This window comes from Rhinatrema bivittatum, chromosome 2, assembly GCF_901001135.1.
Source record: "Rhinatrema bivittatum chromosome 2, aRhiBiv1.1, whole genome shotgun sequence".
Taxonomy (NCBI): Eukaryota; Metazoa; Chordata; class Amphibia; order Gymnophiona; family Rhinatrematidae; genus Rhinatrema; species Rhinatrema bivittatum.
The window spans coordinates 428,260,731-428,281,249 of NC_042616.1; the positions used below are offsets into that span (position 1 = coordinate 428,260,731).

The 20,519-nt window shown below is 44.6% G+C and overlaps 1 protein-coding gene across 8 annotated transcripts in view; it reads left to right on the forward strand.

Moving 5' to 3' along the window:
- Nucleotides 1-20,519, forward strand: part of LOC115084895 (vomeronasal type-2 receptor 26-like) — a 75,220-nt gene that overhangs the window by 32,560 nt on the left and 22,141 nt on the right. For 3 of the 8 annotated variants that reach the window (XM_029590289.1, XM_029590288.1, XM_029590291.1), the window contains 2 exons: nt 1,082-1,290; nt 10,031-10,324. In XM_029590289.1, coding sequence (XP_029446149.1) covers nt 10,178-10,324 — 147 coding nt within the window. In that variant the 5' untranslated portion in view covers nt 1,082-1,290; nt 10,031-10,177. Of the gene's footprint in view, nt 1-1,081; nt 1,291-10,030; nt 10,325-20,519 lie in introns of those variants that run through there. The other 5 variants (XM_029590292.1, XM_029590296.1, XM_029590294.1 and 2 more) reach the window with 3 other exon arrangements.

Sequence of the window (20,519 nt, forward strand, 5' to 3'; positions counted from 1 at the left end):
GTCTTTCTCTGTCAGTGTCTCTGTCTCACTCTCTCTGTCTCACATACTGTCTCACACTGTCTCTCTCACATTTGTTATATATAAAAATGTGGTTTGAGGGGGAACAGGGGGCAGTGAGTCAGCTCCTCTTCTCCCCCACCAGCCCTTGCACCCGCCCAAACTAAGAGACAAACTTTGCCTATAGATCTGTCTCTGTCTCACACTCCCTCAGTATCACTTTTGCTCAGTCTCAGCCTTAAGCTCTCAATCTGTTTTAGTCTCTGTCTGAGGCTCCCATCCCTGCTGAAAAAAAAGCCCAACTCCTCCCAGACATCCAAACTTTAAAAATTAACACTATTCTCCCCCACCCGAAACCATCTTACCCAGTCTGCAGGTCCAAAATGTCTAAATGGGGCAGGAGCGATCACCAGGTGCTCCTATGCCACCAACTGCTATGTAAAAATGGGAGCACCATTTTGTTCTACAGAAACACCTTCACATCATAAAATGGCACTGACCCCAGGACCAGTCATCACCATTTATTCATGCCAGCAGGCTGATTCATCTTAAGGCTGCAGAGAAATTTGAAACTATTTAAAACTAGTCTGAAAACCTGGCTTTTTAAACAAGCTTTTTATAAAGACAAAGAGAAGGAGGAAAACAGTTGAACGATAAGGACGCACCAAGTAATCAGTTTTTTTCCTCTAATATCCCCAATTGCATATTAAGGCTAGATTTGAACCACTTGACAGTTTCTCAACTGGCATATAAGCCTTAATTAAACACATAATTTCTCTTATTAAAATATGTTACCGTTTTATGTTGGCACACGTATAATTTGTAATCTATACCAATTATAGTTTTTCCTTTTTCTGCCTTTCTGTAAACCGTTGTGATGGTGAATTAACTTAACGATGGTATAGAAGAGTTTTTAAATAAATAAATAAATAAATAAATAAATAAATAAATAACTAACATACAACTCTTGGGGAGGGGGTGCTACTAATTCCATATTGTTCCTATTTTAACCAGAGTTTGTTGTCTTTGAGTTTCTGGGGGCCTCTTTTTATTTTGTTAATCTATTTTTCTCCTCTGACTTTAGAAAATGATTCTGGCTTTGATGGAAATCCTTGTGATCTTCTTCACTAATCTTCTTGAGGTGGTGCCTGGATGCAGACTACCCATATTCCACCCCCAGGCCTATTCCCATGCAGGCGATGCCATTTTTGGTGGAATTGTTCCTGTCCATGAAAAATCTGTTAAATCCTTGAAAACATTTAGAGAGTCGCCTCCATACAGGGTCTGCACAAAGTAAGTCTCTCTTTTTTTTTTTTTCCCCAGGTGTTTTAAGGGCTGCAGGTTATCTCTCTGGAAGCACCTATTGACCACTGAAAAACCTCGCAGTTTTTAACATTTTCTTCCTAGTGCTGGGAAATTTGCGGCATGACTGTCCCTCTATGCTAACTATGTGGTGCCCAAATTCCCTAATTAGCAATTCTCAGTCTCCATTTTCCTTTGCTTTGCTGGGACTTTTTGGATAGCATCAGTCACTCTGACAGTGCTGCATTTACTGTTATTTCTGTGTAGAGAACTCTGTGGGTTCGTAAGAGGATTGTTTCATTTGTCACAGGGGAATAGAAGTAGTAGTATTGTGCGTGGTAGCTCCCCCATGTGGGAGACTGGAATGGTTGAGTCCTCATCTTAGGGTGTGGACTTTTGATTATCGCTGGCAGGGGCAGCAGTCACTCTGCTGTCTCCTGTTTTGTTTGTTTTCCTAAGAAAGAATCCTTGGGTGTCTAGGGATGAGACCTGTGAAGGAAAAGTAGAAAGGGGGCCTTTGCCTAACCTCGCCATGTCTTTTGGGAACCTTTTTGTTTTGGAGAAGGAAGCTTTTCCACCCTTCCTCTCGCTGCTTTTGGTTACGCCTTTGTTAAGTGCTTATTTTTATTCCAACATGTCTGAGCATATTGGGGCCAGGGACCCGGTGTGTTCCAGCTAGAAGGAGTGGTGTCTCTCATTCAGAGAGACTGTTAGTCCTGGAGAGGGATGAAGTCACGCTCATTCCTTGGAAGAAGAGGAGGAATCTGGAGAAAGAAAAAAAAAAATCTGTGGCATCATTTCAGGGTAAACCACATCCACATCATCAAGATGCTTAACCAGGGATCAACTATGGAAGTAAAGAAGAGGAAGAGTACATTTTGAAACAACTGGACCAAGGTATGAGAAATGGGACTGTGTACATCCCAAATTAGTACATCTAATTTGGATTATCCTCTTATCTATCAGATTCTGGGAGGAAGCTTAAAAAACTACCCCATTAATTACAATGGATCGGGAATAAGAAAAGCAATTGAGATCAGTAACAGACTGTGTCGATTGGAAGCTAAGTCACAAATTTATTAGAAGACCTGGTGCTGCGAAAAGAATTTGTAAATCACAAGAACTGTAACTCGATCATTTCACCAATTTACCATGCTTAATCAGTAAAATGTAGCTGGAAACCAAATTGATTATTAAGAGACTTTAATGTTGAATTAAATATTGAACAACACTCAGGGACTAGAAGATAATCTCTCCCCTCCCCCTCCCCGAAAGGGAATCTTGGACATCAGGTTTGGTTTACTATCAGGAGAGGACTTTTACAGGTTAATACATATTTGAGATGTGGTCTTTGGGGTCTCAGGAGTTGCATCTTTTTACTGAGTGCAGCCCCAGCAGCAGCGGCAGTATGTTCCTAGGAAAAAAATAGATTATGATGGCCAATGCCACCCATTTAATCTGCTCAGTTTCCCTACCTACCCCCAATACTGCAGGTCCTACTTGATCTCAAACTTTCTCCTCGCCACCAAGGATCCTCTGTGCTTAACCCAAGCCTTCTTGAATTTTGTTACTGGTTTTGACCACCATTAGGAAACAGGTCCATGCGCCCACTGCTCTAGTCGGGAGAAGTTTCTTTCTAATGTTACTCCTGAATTTACCCACATCCAGTCTTATATCATGACCCCCCCCCCCTTGTTCTAAAACTTCCTTTCTACCATACCATCGATGGCATATCAGTGCTTCAGCACTATGAGCAGAGAGAACAGTAACCATTGAAGAGAAAACCTGCAAAGAAAAGGTTAATGCCTTTACATTGTTGGGTTTTGCAAAACCAAACAAATGAAGCCCAGTAGAAGTAAGCTTGCCAAGCCAAGGACTTTAGATTTAAAAGCAGATCTGGAGTCTGGGTTGGAGCCTTGCAAGAAATTGGACAAATCCAAACTTGCATCTGGATCATCTTTTCTTCCTCCGTCACCTACCAATAAATCCTGACTCTGAGTTGATAAACAGTAATTCCTTGATAGATGGGGGAAGGACTCAGGAGGAATTGGCAAAATATCCTGATAAAAAATTGTTAAGCAGTTCCAATGAGGATATTAAAGAAGATTTAGGAAAATTAATAAAATGAAGAGTAAATCTTCTCATTTAATTTTTATAATTCTCCATCCTGCAATGAGAATATTCTTAATCCTTAATTAAAGCTGCATTACTCTTTTTTTTAAATCAGAGATATTAGTATTCAGCTCTTAAAACTCAAATCATATTCATTCAACTTTTGAGAATGAGAAATGGTTTTAACAGAAAGATCATTGTCAGAAGATAAAACATTATCAATTCTAGTTGTTAAAAAGCATTCCAGCCCTGTTATAGTTGACCATAATATTTCTAGGGCAATCAATGATGGCTTAGGAGGTTCAGTCAAAGGAGCTTTGGATAAAACTCCGGGATAGATGTTATAACAGTCCCAAATACTGAAGAATCTGTAGGTTTATTCCCACCATCAGATGGGGAAACAGAACACTATCGACTAACAGTCTCTCCGTTGACAAATCTACAGAAATATCTCCTCCTGTTTGAGATATACAGTATGTCAAGCCACAGGATTCAAGGAAACTGGAGTCTTATTGTGAACAGAGGAAATACCTCTAAGTCCTTGTCCTGTACTATGCTCATCTGATTGAAGAACAGTCATAAAGTTATAAATAGTGGGTTTTGAAATACAAGGATTAGAAACGGACCCGATGGGATAGGTTGCACCGCACCCTTCTTCTTACCCATATTGAATCACTTAATGGCTGAAGGTGGATTACTCATAGAGTCCTGTCCAAAATTTCGCAGAAGGGCATGCCCCTTTGGTGCATGGCTTCAGCTGCATGCCACAGGGCATCTGCTTTTAACGCTGATGTTCCCAGCGCTTATTGATGACGTCAGATGTTGCCAACAGGATTCTAGATAGAGTTTGCTGCCGCTCAATGCTCAGGTAAGGCCAGTGGATTAGCCTTTCTCACAGCTCTGCTGCAGAGCGTCTGCTTTTAATACTGATGTTCCTGGTGCTTATTGATGATGTCAGACTTCACCAACAGGACTCGGCTAGAGTTAGCTGCCACTCAACGTTTGGTTAAAGCCAGTGATTTAGCCTCTCTGCCTCTTTCAGTGTGAGGGAGGTGTTATGGGAGGAGTGTGAGAGGGTGTGGGGGGTGTATGGGGTGTGTGTGTGTGGTGTGTGCTCATTTGGAGTATGTGGGGGTTTGTGGGGTGAGGGTTTGCATGTGGGGGTGGGGGTGTATGGGAGTGGGAGTGTGTGTGTGTGTGTGACAGGGGAGTATGTGTGTGTATGGAAGTGTGTGTCGAGGAGTGTGGGAGGTGTGCATGGGGGATAGTAGGTGGTGAAGGTTTCAGGATGTTTACTCTTCCTCATCCAGCCCCTCTTCTCCTGCTCTCCCCAGCCTTCCTTCTGCCCACTGCTCCCTCTTCCTCCAACACCCTTCCCTCTCAATCTCCCACTGCTTCGCTCCCCCCTCACGCTCCCAATGTTCCCCCTCTCTTCCTTCTTCTGCTTGCGTCTTTTCTCTTTCTCTGGGAAAACCCCCAGCTCTTCTGCTGCCTGTACCGCTGTTCCTCTTTCTTTGTTGTGCTGGTGAGGCCTGGGAAACCCCCACTAGCCTTTCTAGTTTTGGTACTATTGCTGTACTTGCTGCCCCCGTGCTGCAGATGCTGCCTCCCCCCAAGCTATAAGTGAGGTCATTATGTTGCGCTTGCACAAACGCGACCCAATGATTACCCGCAGGAGTGGTTTCATAATGAGGCAGCGTGAGACAGTTGCCTCAGGCGGAAACATTTTGGAGCGGCAAAGAGTGCCCCATAACACCCAGTAGCCGCCTCACCTTGCTTCCAAGAGGGCGCTAAATCGTCAGAAAATTAGAAGCTGCAGGCAGTAGGCCGCCATCAGAGCCCAGGCTGGTGGCAGCCAAAAAAGAAAATGAGAAAATGCAGGCTACAGGCTGCCACTGGAGCCCAAGCCGGCGGTGGCCGAAAAAGAAAATGAGAAGCTGTGGGCTGAGGGCTGCTGTCGGAGCCCAGGCAGGCAGTAGCCAAAAAAGAAAAGAGGAAGCTGTGGGCGGTAGGCTGCTGTTTGAGTCCAGGCCGGTGTTGGCCAAAGAAGAAAATGAGAGGCTGCTGGCCACCATCAGAGCTCAGGTTGGCGGCACCAAAGAATAAGCAAAGAGGCCGGTGATGGCTGAATAAAAAACGAGGCTGTGTGTGTATGTGAGAAGGAAATTGCTTTTGTGAGTGTGTGTGTGAGAAGGAACTTGCTTGGTGTGAGAGTGAGAAGGAAGCTGCTTGGTGTGAGAGAAGGAACGTGTGTGTGTGTGTGTTGTGTATATGTGTGTGTGAATGTATGTGTGAGAGTGAGCGGAAGCTTGCTTGTATGTGTGTGTGAGAAGGAATCTGTTTGCCTGTGTATGTTTGTGTGAGAGAGAAGGAGCTTGTTTGTGTGTGCAAAAGCCAGAAGGAATGTGTGTGAGAGAGGGAGAGAGAAAGATAAGAAGCCTGCTTGTGTGTACCTATGTGTGAGAAAGAGAGGAGCCTGCTTGTGTGTACTGTATGTGAGAGAGAGAGAGAAGGTGCCTGCTTGTGTGTGTGTGTGTGTGTGTGTGAGTGTGTGTGTGTGTGAGTGTGTGTGTGTATGTGAGAGAAAGAGAGAGATAGAGGAGGAGCCTGCTTATGTGTCTGACAGAAAGTGGGTGAGAAGAAACCTGCTTGTGTGAAAGAGAGAGCTAGAGGGAGCTTGTTTATCTATGTGTGTGAGAAAGGTGAAAGCTTTTACATCTTCTTTCTCCTGCTAATCCACGACAGAATGACTGGAAATCAAACGTTCCCAGGCATGGAAGCATGGGATATTTTTTTTAATCCTTATTAATTTTAATTATTGGGTATTATTTGATGTGTCTCCCAAACTATTTCAAAACATTAATTTTTTTTTAATTTGAGCTTTTATTTATTGGATATTCTATTCATTAGTTGCTTTTATATATTTGTTATTTTTTAAAGTATGGTTTTACTATTACATTTTATTTTTTGATGTTTTATGAGGAATAGTAATGCTTCTGTTTTTTGTATATGGTGTCTAGTTTGTTGCTGTTTCCAGTTCAGTTTTTGTCTGCACATTTTTGTTTATACTTTATGATCTCTTTTTATGTTGTATTTGGTGAGGGTCTGTCTGTGTTCGGCCTGTCTCAGACAGAGGTAAAGTATTCTGTTATGGTGTTGCTGATTAGGGATATATAGCAGCTTGGCTTGTTTTGTTTTCTTAATAGGAAGTGTATTGATATTTTAGGGCTTGCAGTGTTGCCTTTTCAGAAATAGGGTTGCTACTGATGAATGTTGGCAGTTAGTGCTGTTTTTGTATGGGAGATTTATTAATTTGTAATTGTAATTTATTTTACTCATGGCTTTCTGAGGGCTAAGGTCACATTTATTATGCATTAAAATAGGCCTAATACCATATGAGTTCCAAGTGTCTTTTTCAATTTTTTTGCAGGGTTTTCTGGTTGGCACCACAGCAATGCATGCAAATATAGTATACATTTGTGATATTTTTACTTCAGAAGATTGTACTTTGTCCTTTTTTCATGTTAAATTTTGTTACAAATGCATAATTTTTAATTGTGTGCATGTGTATATTCGGTGGGGCTGGGGGTTGCAAGGCTATGAGCTTTGCCTAGGCTGCCTAATACCCTGGCACCAGTCCTGGCTGCCCTAGCTCCACATTGTAGGAGAGCAGAATTTGATTTGGAGCTATTTGGTCATGGTCCAGACTCTCCTCAGACTTGGCTGCAGCAGGGATGCTTATAGTGTTGGCTTAATTTTCTTTTTCTTAGGTCCTGGAGAAAGCAGGCAGAATGGATCAGTTCTAGTCCCCACTTCCCCAGGATTAGGTAGGCCGAGCAGAGCCTAGGGAACCATACAAGCAGCAGACTGTAGCACACAATGAATCAGAATGTGCTGGCGAGGGGAAGACCCTGAGAAGTGAAGCAAACTACTGTCAGAAAGGGAGAGGATGAGCAATGTTAGTGAGACCTCTGGCTGAGTTTTCAGGCTGTGGAAATGGTGAGTCTTCTGGAGAGTGAGTGTGCCAAGAAGGGGTAAGAATGGGAAAGGGCGAGGGGCTGCAGCAGGTTGAAGAAGGGCTGGCAATGCTAGGGGGGAGGGGGGCAGTCAGTGAGCACAAGAGAAACAACACCACAGCAAATGCTTGTGTCTGACTCACTGGCTGGCAGTGTGGTTATCTCTTTACTTGGCAACTGGTTCAAGAGCTGATTGGGTGGCAAAAGACCAGGGATCCTGGATGTATAAGAGATGTAACCCCTTCCTGTTAACGTTATTATTGTAAAGCCTGTTGCTAAGTTATGTTACATTGTGAACCGAGGTGATGTTTTGCAAACGTGCCTCGGTATATAAGAAACCCCTAAATAAATAAATAAATAAATGTAACCAAATGTGGGGAGCCCAATCGATTACATGGATGGAAGGGGGTCTGCAGCTCAGTTTGCTCATCCCTGGTCTAGAATGTGCTCTACTTAGTTTTGTGAGCACTAAGCAAAGAATAGCTCGCTCCCTCATGGATTCCATTACCATTTGTTTGAACAGAGCCCCCTGCAGGGCATCCACTCTCTTCCTCTACTTCTGTTACATTCCACAGAAGGGATCCTCCAGTCTAGATCCGGCAGACTAAAATCTCCAACAATCAACACATCTCCCTTCCTTCCCACCTTTTGGATGTCTTCAATCAGCTCTCGTCTAATTCTTCCATTTGAGGCAGAAGCCTGTAAACCACTCCAGTAAAAATGGATGCACCATCCTCTTTTTTTAGGATGACCCATAATGCTTTTTTTCTACCACCTATTCCTTTCAGTTCAGTTACCTAGATATTGTTTTTGACTTAAAGAGCTACTCCTCCCCCTTTTCTGTCCTCTCTGTCCTTCCTTAGCAAGTTATAGCCTGGTATTGCCATATCCCAATCATGAGATTCCATGAACCACATCTCTGTAACAGCAACAGCGTCCAAGTCCGCCTCCACCATAAAGGCTGACAGGTCTGGGATTTTATTGCCCAGACTACGAGCATTTGTGCTTATAACTTTCCAGTTCCTCTCGTTCTGTTTACTGCTTTTCTTGGACTTGTATTTTGCCTTATTTAGCTGACTTTTGTTATCCCCTTCACCCTTTTCCTTTATTTTTACATTTGGTTTTGTTTTGTTTTTGTTGTTGTTGGGGGGTGATGTCCTCCTGCCACCCCCGTCGTTTAAATGCCTTATGGCATAGGATTTGAATTTATCCCTTAGTATCCTTTTTCCTGCCTCAGACAGATGTAAGCCATCTTTGACATAGAGTTCTTTTCTGTTCCATAAATTACCCCATCCTCCAATATATCCAAAACTTTGTTCCTTGCACCACGTTTTGAGCCATGTATTGAATTTATGTATATGGCTCAGTCTCTTTTTCCCCTTTCCATGAACAGGAAAGGGGAAAGAGAGATTTCCTCTTCTAAGTTATCCAGCTAAATGCCTTTGAATATTGACCTCACAAAAATAACAAATAAAACAAAATCTTTATTGCAATACTTATGCTCTTGAGACTCTAGTAGTAGAGAAGTGGAAGCCAGTGGACCCTCTCACTCTAGTAATTTACTGCAAGTGAGTGGAAATTTGGTAATTCCTTTTTATACACAGTCTGCATGTGTACTACACTGCAAAAACTTCAAACTCTAATGATTATAATACTTCAGAAACAAGCACACAGGCATCTCTGGAGTACAAGTCTGGCTAACAATTTAGCTGCTTAAGAATTTTCAAAATAATGAAAAGTACCAAATTTATCATTACCATTAAGAACATGCCATACTGGGACAGACCAAGGGTCCATCAAGCCGAGCATCCTGTTTTCCAACAGAGGCCAAACAAGGCCACAAGAACCTGGCAATTACCCAAACACCAAGAAGATCCAATGCTACTGATGCAATTAATAGCAGTGGCTATTTCCTAAGTAAACTTGATTAATAGCCGTTAATGGACTTCTCCTCCAGGAACTTATCCAAACCTTTGTAAACCCAGTTACACTAACTGCGCTAACCACATCCTCTGGCAACAAATTCCAGAGCTTAATTGTGCATTGAGTGAAAAATAATTTTCTCTGATTAGTTTTAAATGTGCTACTTGCTAACTTCATGGCAAAAGGAATTGAATGAACTTACCCAAGGTCACAGAGAGAGAGAGAGAGAGAGAGAGAGAGAGAGAGTCAGTCATTAGAAGACGAGAAATTGAATGAATGGTTCTCAGGACCTCCTGTGAGTTTTAGTTCACTGCTCATTAGAGCACACTTTTTCTTTAATCCAAGTCAATTACTCTATAATGACATTTATAATGAATTCCATTTTTCAACAAAACTTGCCTTAACAAATCAAAATTAATTTTACTTCCAAGAATATGTTCACAAAAATTCAACATATTTAATTTTTTTCATCTACATGGCCATTTTCAAATGTATGAAAGCTACCATTAATAAAAATATTTCTTAGTGTTCTTTTAATTGGTTTTATATCTAGAAATTGTAATGAATAGTTCCATATCTAATAAAATACATCTCTAGAGCTTGGAGTAAAGATACTAGACTAGGACCTAGACCTTCAGAATGTTCTGATGTTATTAATCCTCCTCCCTCTTCTTTTCTAGATTTTATATTGAAAAATACCAATATGTACTTGCCATGGTTTTCACCACTGAAGAAATCAACCAAAATCCTTATCTATTACCAATCTGACTCTGGGATTTGAGATTTATGATTCCTGCTATTCAGAGTTAGCTGCAATTGAGAGCACAATGGGCTTTTTATCCAGGAAGCAAGGCACGGTGCCAAACTACATGTGTGGTCATGAGCAGCCCAAGCTAGCAGCGGCAGTGGGAGATTCCCCATCGGCTTCATCAGTCTCCATGGCCAGAATCCTTGGCCTCAGAATGTTCCCGCAGGTATGAGACGAATGACCGGATATGGGGCAGGAAGAAAAGGGAGACAGACGAATTAGGAAATGTCCCTTAAAATATAGAGGGCTCAACTAGAAACCTAGAAAAATGTATGGTCAAAAGTTATTCTCCAAGGAAGTTAAATAAAAATAAGTACATCTTATATTTAAAAAGCTGTAACACAGAGGCCATTCATATAATGAAAAAAGCATGTAAATACCTTCTCCATGGCTTTTTAGACCATGGCAATAGATTAGCAGCCTCGTCACAATATGGTGACCCCCTCATTACCACTTTTGATGTATTGAAGAGTCAATTTCATGCTTTCACTTGCTGGAGGATGCACACAGCGTGTGCTCTGACCATGATTTCATTTTCAACTCAGGGCAAGAAGCCGTACATGCTTACTTTTAACGTCAGTCACCTTTACTGACTCATTTGAATGACTTCAATGACATTTAAGCAGTCCAAGTTAATTTGGGCAGAATGAACAATTAGTAATTATCAATTACAAATAAATGAGGACTTGTCATTTCTGCTGGGAATATATACTTTTAAATATATAAGGAAGCTATAGGGAACGGCCTACAGGAGTTAGGAGTTACAATAGGAGTCCCCAACATTTTCAAGGGAAGGGTCACATAGGACATTTCAAATCATTAAGAGGGCCAGGAGAGGGGGGTGTTTGCCCTTAGAGTTTCCTGGGAGAAGAGGAGCATATCTGGCCAGTTGGATGATTTGAAATACTGGGAAAGTGAGTGCACAAGTTTTCCAGGAGTGTGGCAGATACTTCTAGATTTCCTAGAAGCTGGCAACCCTGGCCACACTCCCAAGAACCCTACTCCCTGTCTTCCTCTTTCCCTGCATTTGCCCTCTGAGCTATGTGTGTGGCACAGCCTCTCCCTTTTCTTCACTTTAAACTCTCATCCCTTTGCTCCCTTCTCCCCTCCTCTCTTCCCTCCCCTCACTCAACCCCCTCCCCTCTCACTCTACTTTTCTCCCCTCCCTCTCATATCCCTCCCCTCCCTGTCTCTCCCAACTCCTTCCCTTCTCTCTCTCACCCTACTCCCCTCCCTCTCATCTTACATCCTTCCGAACCCTACCCTCACTCACCCACATTCTCCCCCTATCCATCCCTTCTCTCTTATTCCCTCCTCTCCTTTTCTTTCCTTTCCTTTTCTCTCCCTCTCTCACCCCTCCCCACTCCTCTCCTTCATACTACTCTCCTTTCACCCTATTCTCCTTTCTCTCATCCTACTCTCTCCCATCCCTCCCCACTCTCGCCTCACTCTCCTCTCACCCTACTCCTCTTCCTTCCCTCTCATTCCTTCCCCTCCTTTCTCTTCTCTCTCTCTCACCCTTCCTCTCCCCTCACTCACTTACCCTCTGCTCTTACACTGGCAGGGCATGGCCTCCCCTCTAGTGGCATCGCTCATTGGCGTGAATTTTTCATCTAAGGCAATGTTCCCCGTAAGCTGTGCACAGATTGTGAAACAAGCACACACAGAAAACAGAGCTCACAAAAGGAAAGAAAAATTGAATGGGGGTTGAAAGCACACTGGGCACATATTTGTAGACTACATTGCATTCGCAAACCTTTTTGTGTGCACAGCCCACAAAAAAAATTAGAGAGAACATTGATCTAAGAGTGAAGAAAATGTCAGGTGAAGGGGAAGGTGACCTATAGTTGAGTTGAGGTTACATTTGCATAACATAGAGATGTTAAGTGTTGGCACACATTTTTTAAACATTTCTTTTTATGCCCCATTTTCCCCTCATTTTTAACCTCCTAGCCCAAGCAATTTTAGCAATGTGTGCCCTCATCAGCCAGGATGGCTACAGGGAAATCTTCTCCAAGGCTTAACCGTTAACATCAGTTTTTTTGGCAGATGGGGTGACCGCAGTTGTGCTATCCCCTCTCCCTCTCTAGGATTAAGCAATTTGGGGTCCATATTCAATAGGATTTAGCTGGATAACTTGCGAGTTAGCCTGCTAAATGCTGACTTTTTAAGAATTCCGACACTTATCCAGCTAAATTTTAGCCAGATAACGTGGGAATGTACCAGGGCATTCTGAGGAGGAGTAAAGTTAGCCTCCCTTGTCTGCAGGAATCTGTAGTCAAATCAATAGAAACACCACCTCCAGAGCCTGAGTAGGCTAGGGGCATTTAAACCATAGGTGCTTTCCTGAATTTAACAGAATAAGCTTTCAGATAGTTGGGTATATTCAGCAGAGCGGCTGCACCAGTGAATATCCTGCCAAAGTTAGCCAGTTAAGTTTAGCCAGCTGAGTCTGCTGGCCGGACAGCAACTGAAAATGGACACCTTTGTGTTCATGACATGCTTGAGGCCTTTCAGCTCCACTGGAAAGGAAATTAAGAGTATGGTGTCCTGTGCTGCACTGGACAGTGCTGTGACCTAAACCAGAAGGACCTGATGCTCTTCGTGCTATAGGAACATCAGCTAGAGTAAAGGAGACCCCCCAGCCTCCCAGCTCCATCAGTGGCAGGAAGGGAGAAGGGGCACCCAGGCACACCCTACCCCCATCACCATCTATTCAGGACCTGAAAAAGAGGTGCAGGGGGATTGTTTTGCTTTTGTTTTGTATTTATTATATTCATTGTTGTCAGTTTCTGTAAGAAAGTTGACTTTTATACTATGTAGGCTTGGTTTCCAAACCGACTTACATGCATGAAACCCTGTTTTATGTGCATAAGCGGTGCTTTGAAAATCAATTAAGGAGCTGTGCCCAGAAAAGTATGCAGGAAACCCCATTTCACGTGTGTTTTCACCCACATTAGCAAGGGCCATTCCAGAGATGGAGTCAGGCTGGGAAATACGGTTATACAGATGCTTTCAATTTTCAAATGTATGCGCATACAAGTACGAGGAGAAAGTTTCTACGTGTATGTGTGCGCACGTGCAGGATCAACCCATGAGTTTTCAAAACAGACTTGTGCGCATAAGTTCTTTTTGAAAATTTGGGCTAAAGTCTGTGGGTACAAAGGACCGTGGACCTTAGCCCTATATGAACTCAATTATATCCCTGAGTTAGGTCTTCCCTTCTCCGGATCTGTAGGGACTGGGGCTGCTGCCTACAGAGGTAACATTTACAGCCTGTTGGGGGTGGAGGAGGTTAGAGTCACGGACATCACTCAACAGTGACATCTAGTGGCTAGATTCGGGCCCATGATTGCAGGGTTCTGGAAGGAGCCCTGGTTGCACGGTTCTTGCCACTCCAATGACCAGAGTAGGCATGCTGAGGAGGGGGGAGCAGAAGTGAGGGGTATTGTTAAGAAATTTGCTGAGTGGTTGCAAAAGATGGATCATGGTACCAGAATCCCAGTCCTGGTTTCAGCTGAGCTGGAGGAAACTGCCAGGTTAAACAAAAAAAAAACACAATCTCAAAATCCATTAATTTTCAGTAACGTCTTTCCTGTGGGGAGTACTATTTGTCACAAAACCTCAGAAGCAAAACAAGTCACCCTATATAAATAATCAATATAACAACAAGAAGGGAGACTATTGTGTTCTCCAGTGTAATTGCTGTATTGCTTAATGGTTATTATATAATAGGGTATTGTTTGTATGAAGCAGCTCTCTCTGTAGCAAAGAAAGGAGTTGTCTGCTAAAAACAATGCAAGCACTAGTACAATCATGAACAATAGTGAGTTAAGTTTTAACACATTTTTCTGTATTGCATAAAAAAATATATTTTTATATCCACCCATAAAAATTCATAATCTTCACTATAATGTGTCCCAGCAATCCCTTTTGAACCCCAGTCTAGATCCTCAGAGGGCTGGCGTCACAAACCTGGACGTGGGACGGCAAGCAACTCTTTCTGTTTGCACAGCTTCCTTTTCATGTAGACACCAGGGGGCTCAGTGACATTACTCCTGCCTCTCAGCCACAGCAGTCCACGGGTTGGAACCAGCTTAGGCTCTCCTGTCCTAGCAACTGCTTAATCACATTCTAAAGGATCCCTGGGATGTGGAACCCAAGCCACCAAGCAAAGGTTACATAGGTAAATTATTCAGAGCCTAAAAAATACCCCTAAATGGGCAATAAAATATAAAGATTGCAGCATGAACTTGAAAAGGTGTCTGTGCGCGCTAAGAAAGAAGACCTCTTGATAAATACGGGCAAGCCAATGACTGCTGCCTTCTCACAGCAAATTTCAGAAACATGTGAAAGGAGGCGGTAATAAACAGGATGTCAGGAATACTAGTGCAAGGGGCATGGCAGGAAATCAATGGACATAAGGGTCAAAGCAGCACCAGTCAGTCCTGCAAGACTAAAACTGCAAGGAGGGAATGCTGATGAATGTTTTGTGTGCAGGGAAAAACAGTTCAGGGATTTGAATGTTTTCAGTAACTCGCCCTTGCTCCTTCATGTTCATATGCTCCTGGCTGGTTAATTATTTGTCATGCAATATGTTTACTGATCCCTTGTTTATTTGTTTGTTTGTTTGTTTGTATTTTGAAGATATTCTTCTGTTGCACTAGGGTTATTCATTTATTTGATTTATATTCCGCTTTTCAGCACTTCAAAGCGGATTACATTCACGTTTGCCAACTGACTTCAGGTTTTCAAGACATGTCCTTTCTGTCCGGGTTTTACCCCATTGTCTGCAGGAATCTGTAGTCTGGCTTTTCCTTGGAAGGTCAATAGGAACACCACCCCCAGAGCCTTAGGATTTAAACCAGTGTATTTCTGCATGAATCCACCCTTTCCGCCATGCTTGATAAACCATAGCAAAGGATGGAAGAGACATTATTTCATTTTTTTTTTTTTTTTATAATTAAAGCTTTATTGACAGGTAATATCCACAACACAGATACTACAAAAAGCCATTGATGATATCAGATTACATCAACCACCAAACACCAGCATAGTCAAACATAAGTCAAAACTCCAAGACAGCATGAACAGAAATGCATGAACAACATCATCACAACGCCTTGAAATTCATATTTCATCTCCCCCCCCCAAATGATTTCTCTATCAGTCCCCCCTACACAGCCCAATCCCCCAACCCCCACTCTCAATTACACCACCTCTGTACTCTTCCATTGTATATACGGACCACAGACTGTCTGAAAGCTAGCCATCCTATCATTTTTCATGGATGTTAGCTTCCCCATATAATAAACTCTCTCAATTCTGGTGTATACTTCAGCCAACAAGGGACAGATTGCTGGGGCCATCAATAAGCAATCTCACAACATGCAGCTGTAACCACTTGTATCACCAAACGTTGGCGGCTGTCATTCCCCCCCATTGGCAGGTATATTCAATAAGCACATTTTAGACTTAATAAATCTCAGCACCTCATCCCATAACTTCACAATCTCCAGGCACTCCCACCACAAATGGAAGAAGGTGACTAGAGCTCCACATCCCTTCCAGCATCTATCACTCGATGCTTTAAACATGTTGCATAACCTAGCAGGTGTCGGGTACCACCTATAAAGCATCTTGTACCCATTTACCTTTATTGAAATGGAGACTGAAATTCTACTAAATGGCCATAAAACAGCGATCCCACTCTCCCCCTTCCAAGGTGCCCCCCCCCCCCAAATCTGCCTCCCAAGCAATCTGACTGTTGCGGTCCCGGGTCGGGCCCCGGGACCTCCACTCACCGCCGCCCTGGCCCGGACCGTTGCCCACCTCTGATGGGCCTGCACAGGCCTCAGACGCGGCACTCCCGCTTCGGAGGAGAAGCCAGCATCCCCCGTGGCTGGCCCCGCCCCCTAGGCACGCGCGCGCGCTGGGGCCTTGGATTTAAAGGGGCCAGCGCGGGAAAACACAAGACTGCCCCCGGATGACGTCAGACGATGCAGGGCTATTTTAACCCTGCAGCTGGAGCCTTCCCTTGCCTTGCAACAAGGTTCGCTCCTTGGAGTAACTAGTTGCGTTCCTGATTCCTGCTTCCTGACGTCTGATTCTTGGCTTCCGACCCTGCTTGTCCTCCAACTCTGTCTTCTGCTTCCACCCCTGGTTCCGGCGTTGTCTTCCGATTCCTGGCTCTTGACCTAGCTTCGTCCCCGACTCTGATTCCTGCTTCCGTCCCGGGTATTGTCATTGACATCTGACTTCTGGCTCCTGACCTTGGCTCGTCCCTGGACTCCGGCTTCATCTTCTCCCACTGCTACAGGTATCCGCTCATCTGCCACCAAGGCTTCTCCTAAGTCCCAGCGGCTCGGACCCTCATGGGCTCCTCCTGGGGGGGCCGCGGGCTTCCTAGGGTGAAGTCTCTTCTGACCCCCGGTTGTCGTGTCTTCTCGCGGAACTGCTCCTCTGGCCCTTGGTCGCATAGGGCCCACCTAAGTCTGAGAGGTCCGGGTTCCTTCGGGCTCCTCCTGGGGGAACCTCGGACTTCCAGCAGTGAAGACATTCTCAAGCCTCTCCTCAGCGCCGCCTGCCGGCCGTCCCATCATTGTGAGTATATTCCACCCTACGCCACAGGGTTTGGCCGGTCCAAGGGTCCACAACCCCAACACTGACAGGCCAATTTCACCTTTAATTCCACATTCAACAAAGCATAGATACTGGAGATTGGCCTTTTAAGCTGATCAGCCTATTCACAATAATTTTCAAAGAGCGTTATGCCCTTTTTCAGCTCATTACCAGTCTTCGCTGTGCAAAAAAAATGAACTGACTGATTATAAGCAAATTGGTCAGTCTCCAGCAAAGTGTAAATTTGCTGTAATTTATTAAATGGTATCAGGACCTGCCCATCCCATATCTGCTCCAATCTGGTTAGCCCCTTCCTCTTCCATTTCTCTATCTCCTTCCACTCCGTCCCGGGAACAAAATTCCTGTTAAAGAGGAAGGAAATCAGATGATAAGCCTGCTTCGCTCCCACCAACCTCGATCTCCACTTTCCCAACACCCCCAGGACCAAACTAGAAAAAGGGGGAAAGACCATTAAGCCATGGCCTCCCTCCTTACCAAACTCAAGTCTGGGCTGCATTAGCCCATGGCTTAAGCTCCCCATCCTTGTGCCAATGAATTAAAACACTCAACTGGGAAGCCACAAAATACCATAGTAAGTTGGGAGCACTGAGGACACCCCCCCCCCCCCCCCCCCGCATCTTCCCTTGAAAATAACCTTGCTAGAAGGTGGCCTACATCTCCAAAGGAACCTGAGCTGCTTTCACTGCCACAGTTTCAGGAATTTATCTGGAATTGCCACTGGAAGCATCTGAAAAAAATAACAAAAACAAGACAGAATATTCATTTTAATAATAGCCACCCTCCCCAACCAGGAAAAATCTATCTTATCCCACCTATCTAGATCCTTTTGTATGCCAGATACCAAGGGATCATAATTGAACCAAAACAGCTCATCCCCCCTGGGTCCTATTTTCACCCCCAAATATTCTACCCATTTCTTTGCTATTTTAAATGGAAGCGTCCTACCCATTCCCACAAAATAATCCCCTGGGACTGACACATTGGACAACTCCGACTTGTCCTCATTAACCTTAAATCCTGACACTTTCCCACAGGTTCTCATTTCTGCTAACAAAGCTCCAAGCAAAACTTCTGGCTCAGTCACCGTGAACAGGAGGTTGTCAGCAAACATCGATAATTTATAATCATGGTCGCCCACCTGAACTCCCCGAACCCTAGGGTTATATCTATTATCTAACCCTTTCTGCAAAGGGTTCCAAAGATAGGGCAAACAGTAATGGCAACAAGGGGCATCCTTGCCTGTTGCCCCTTTTTACCCCAAACAGGGCAGAGTAGTGTTGCGTTCAGCGGTCCACAGGTTCGCTCTATGACCCAAACAGCACACGGTTGCAGCGATTGTGGCAGGATGCTGCTGTGCCTAACCCCACTTCCCTTGGAGTGCACGCTTACTGACTGCCAGCCTCTGAAAGGACCAGTGGCGGGAAAACCGGCATAGGCACCTCCCGATGATGTCAGAGGCTGCCCAGTATTTAAGGCTCCTTCCTGCTCTCCTCAAACGGTCTTGGCAATGGGTCCACTCCTCCTGGAGTAGTATATTGCTTACATTCCTGCCTGTGTTCTTGACTTCACTGGGATTTCCTGAGTCCATGTCTTCCGTCTGTGGTTCCTGTCGTCTGGTTGTCTCTAGATCTCCTCATCTGTGGTCTGTCTTCCTCTTGTCTGTCTCCAGCATCTCTTCATGTTCCTGTGGTTCTCGTCCTCCTCCTTTTGTCATCCTGCATGGATTGTTCTTCTGGCTTTGACCCTTGTCTGGACCCTGATGTTGAATGATCTCTGCCTACTACTGACCACAGCCTGGACACTGACCTTAATTCTTTCCCGCCTGCCTCCAACCACTGCCTGGATACAGACATTGTTAGTACTCCACCTGCACTGCTCTCAACTTGACCCTGGCTTGACCTCCCACTGCTCCCTCAGTGTGCTGGCCTGCAGCACTTCCTGCCTGCCTGGACTTCCATCATCGCAGAGGCCCCCACCAAAGACCAGCCAGCCCCAGCACCCAGGGCTTAACCTAAGGGGGAACGAGGGCTGGTATTGGCAAAGCTCCAGTTGGGCCTCTGCTTCTGCCAACTCCGCCTGCCTATGGTGGGAACCTGCAGGGATCCTCCCCGCCAGTGGTGTACCTAAAGTATTTGTCACCAGGGGTGAATACTTCCTTTGGCAACCCCCACCCCCTCGATTCACTTCTCCGTCCTTCCTCCCCCTTGCCCCCCCTCCCCCGCCCATTGTTCTCCAGTTCCCCTCTCCCTCACACAGGCTCGTTCTCTCTTGCACACACTTTCACATACCCCTGCTCCCAGGCTCCCTCCATTTCTCTCTCTTATACATACACACCCCCCTTCACACAACTCCCTCTCTCACATACAAACATGCACCCTCACTCCCATACACACACAGACACATATTCTAACAACACATAGACACAAACACACACTCTCTCACTTCCTATCAGCTCCCCATCAGAAGCACAGCAGCAGTTATATACTCTTTCAGATAACAGAAAGACTAGGGGGCACCCCATGAAGCTAGCATGGGGCACATTTAAAACTAATCAGAGAAAGTTCTTTTTCACTCAATGCACAATTAAACTCTGGAATTTGTTGCCAGAGGATGTGGTTAGTGCCAGTTAGTATAGCTTGTGTTTAAAAAGGATTGGATAAGTTCTTGGAGGAGAAGTCCATTACCTGCTATTAATTAAGTTGACTTAGAAATTAGCCACTGCTATTACTAGCAACAGTGACATGGGATAGATTTTAGTTTTTGGGTACTTGCCAGGTTCTTATGGCCTGGATTGGCCACTGTTGGAAACAGGATGCTGGGCTTGATGGACCCTTGGTCTGACCCAGTATGGCTAGTTCTTATATTCTTATGTTCTAGCAGTTTCCTTCTTCAGCCCCCGCGAAAGACGGGGACTCTTAATTTTTCTTGAGGCGGCATGGGGGTTGGTGCAGCTGTACATCCTACATCTGTGTGGGGAGGGGTGGAGGCAGCGCTGTTGCTCTTCCTCTGCTTTGGGCCGCGACTGCATGACCTTAACTTCTTCCCGCCCATGTGGATCCACCACTTCCTCTTCCAGGCTGCAGGAGGCTTCAGACCCATGGCGCTCTAGACGGCCGCCTAGTGCTCCCAGCGCTCATGGCCCGGAGGCTTCCCTCTTCTTCTAGCGCAAGATGGATGTGCTCCGCTTGTGGTCACCGACCTCCCGGCTGTCACTCAAGGCAGACCGCACCCAGGAAAGTATTGCAAAAATCATAAATAGCAAAATAAAAATCATAATCAGGAAATCAATGGGGGTTTTTTTTGGCTATGGTGCATTTGCTAGCCGCTCGCCTTCCTCTAACTGACCCAATCTCCACAATCTCCACTATCCCTTCCCCACATAGGGTGGGGCGATTGTCCTAATTAAAAATCATAAAACTGGGATAGTCCAAAAATCCCCTTGTTGGTTCAAAAATAGCTGTTACCAAAAAAAAAAGTCTTTTCACAATCGCAGATCCCCAGAAATTCTCTTTTGCTGTTGGCCTGGCACAAAGAGGAAAGAAGAACCCCAAGACTCAGTCCATTCAGAGACAAGGATTTGCTCTTCTATCAGGAACCCACATCAGACTCTTCACTTCTCCAAATTCTTCTCAAAATTTCTCTCCTCTCGCTTCTCCAAACTCCTGAGCCAATCTCCTGGGGTAGCAGAGAGGATCCTAATGAGTCCTCTAGAGTAGACT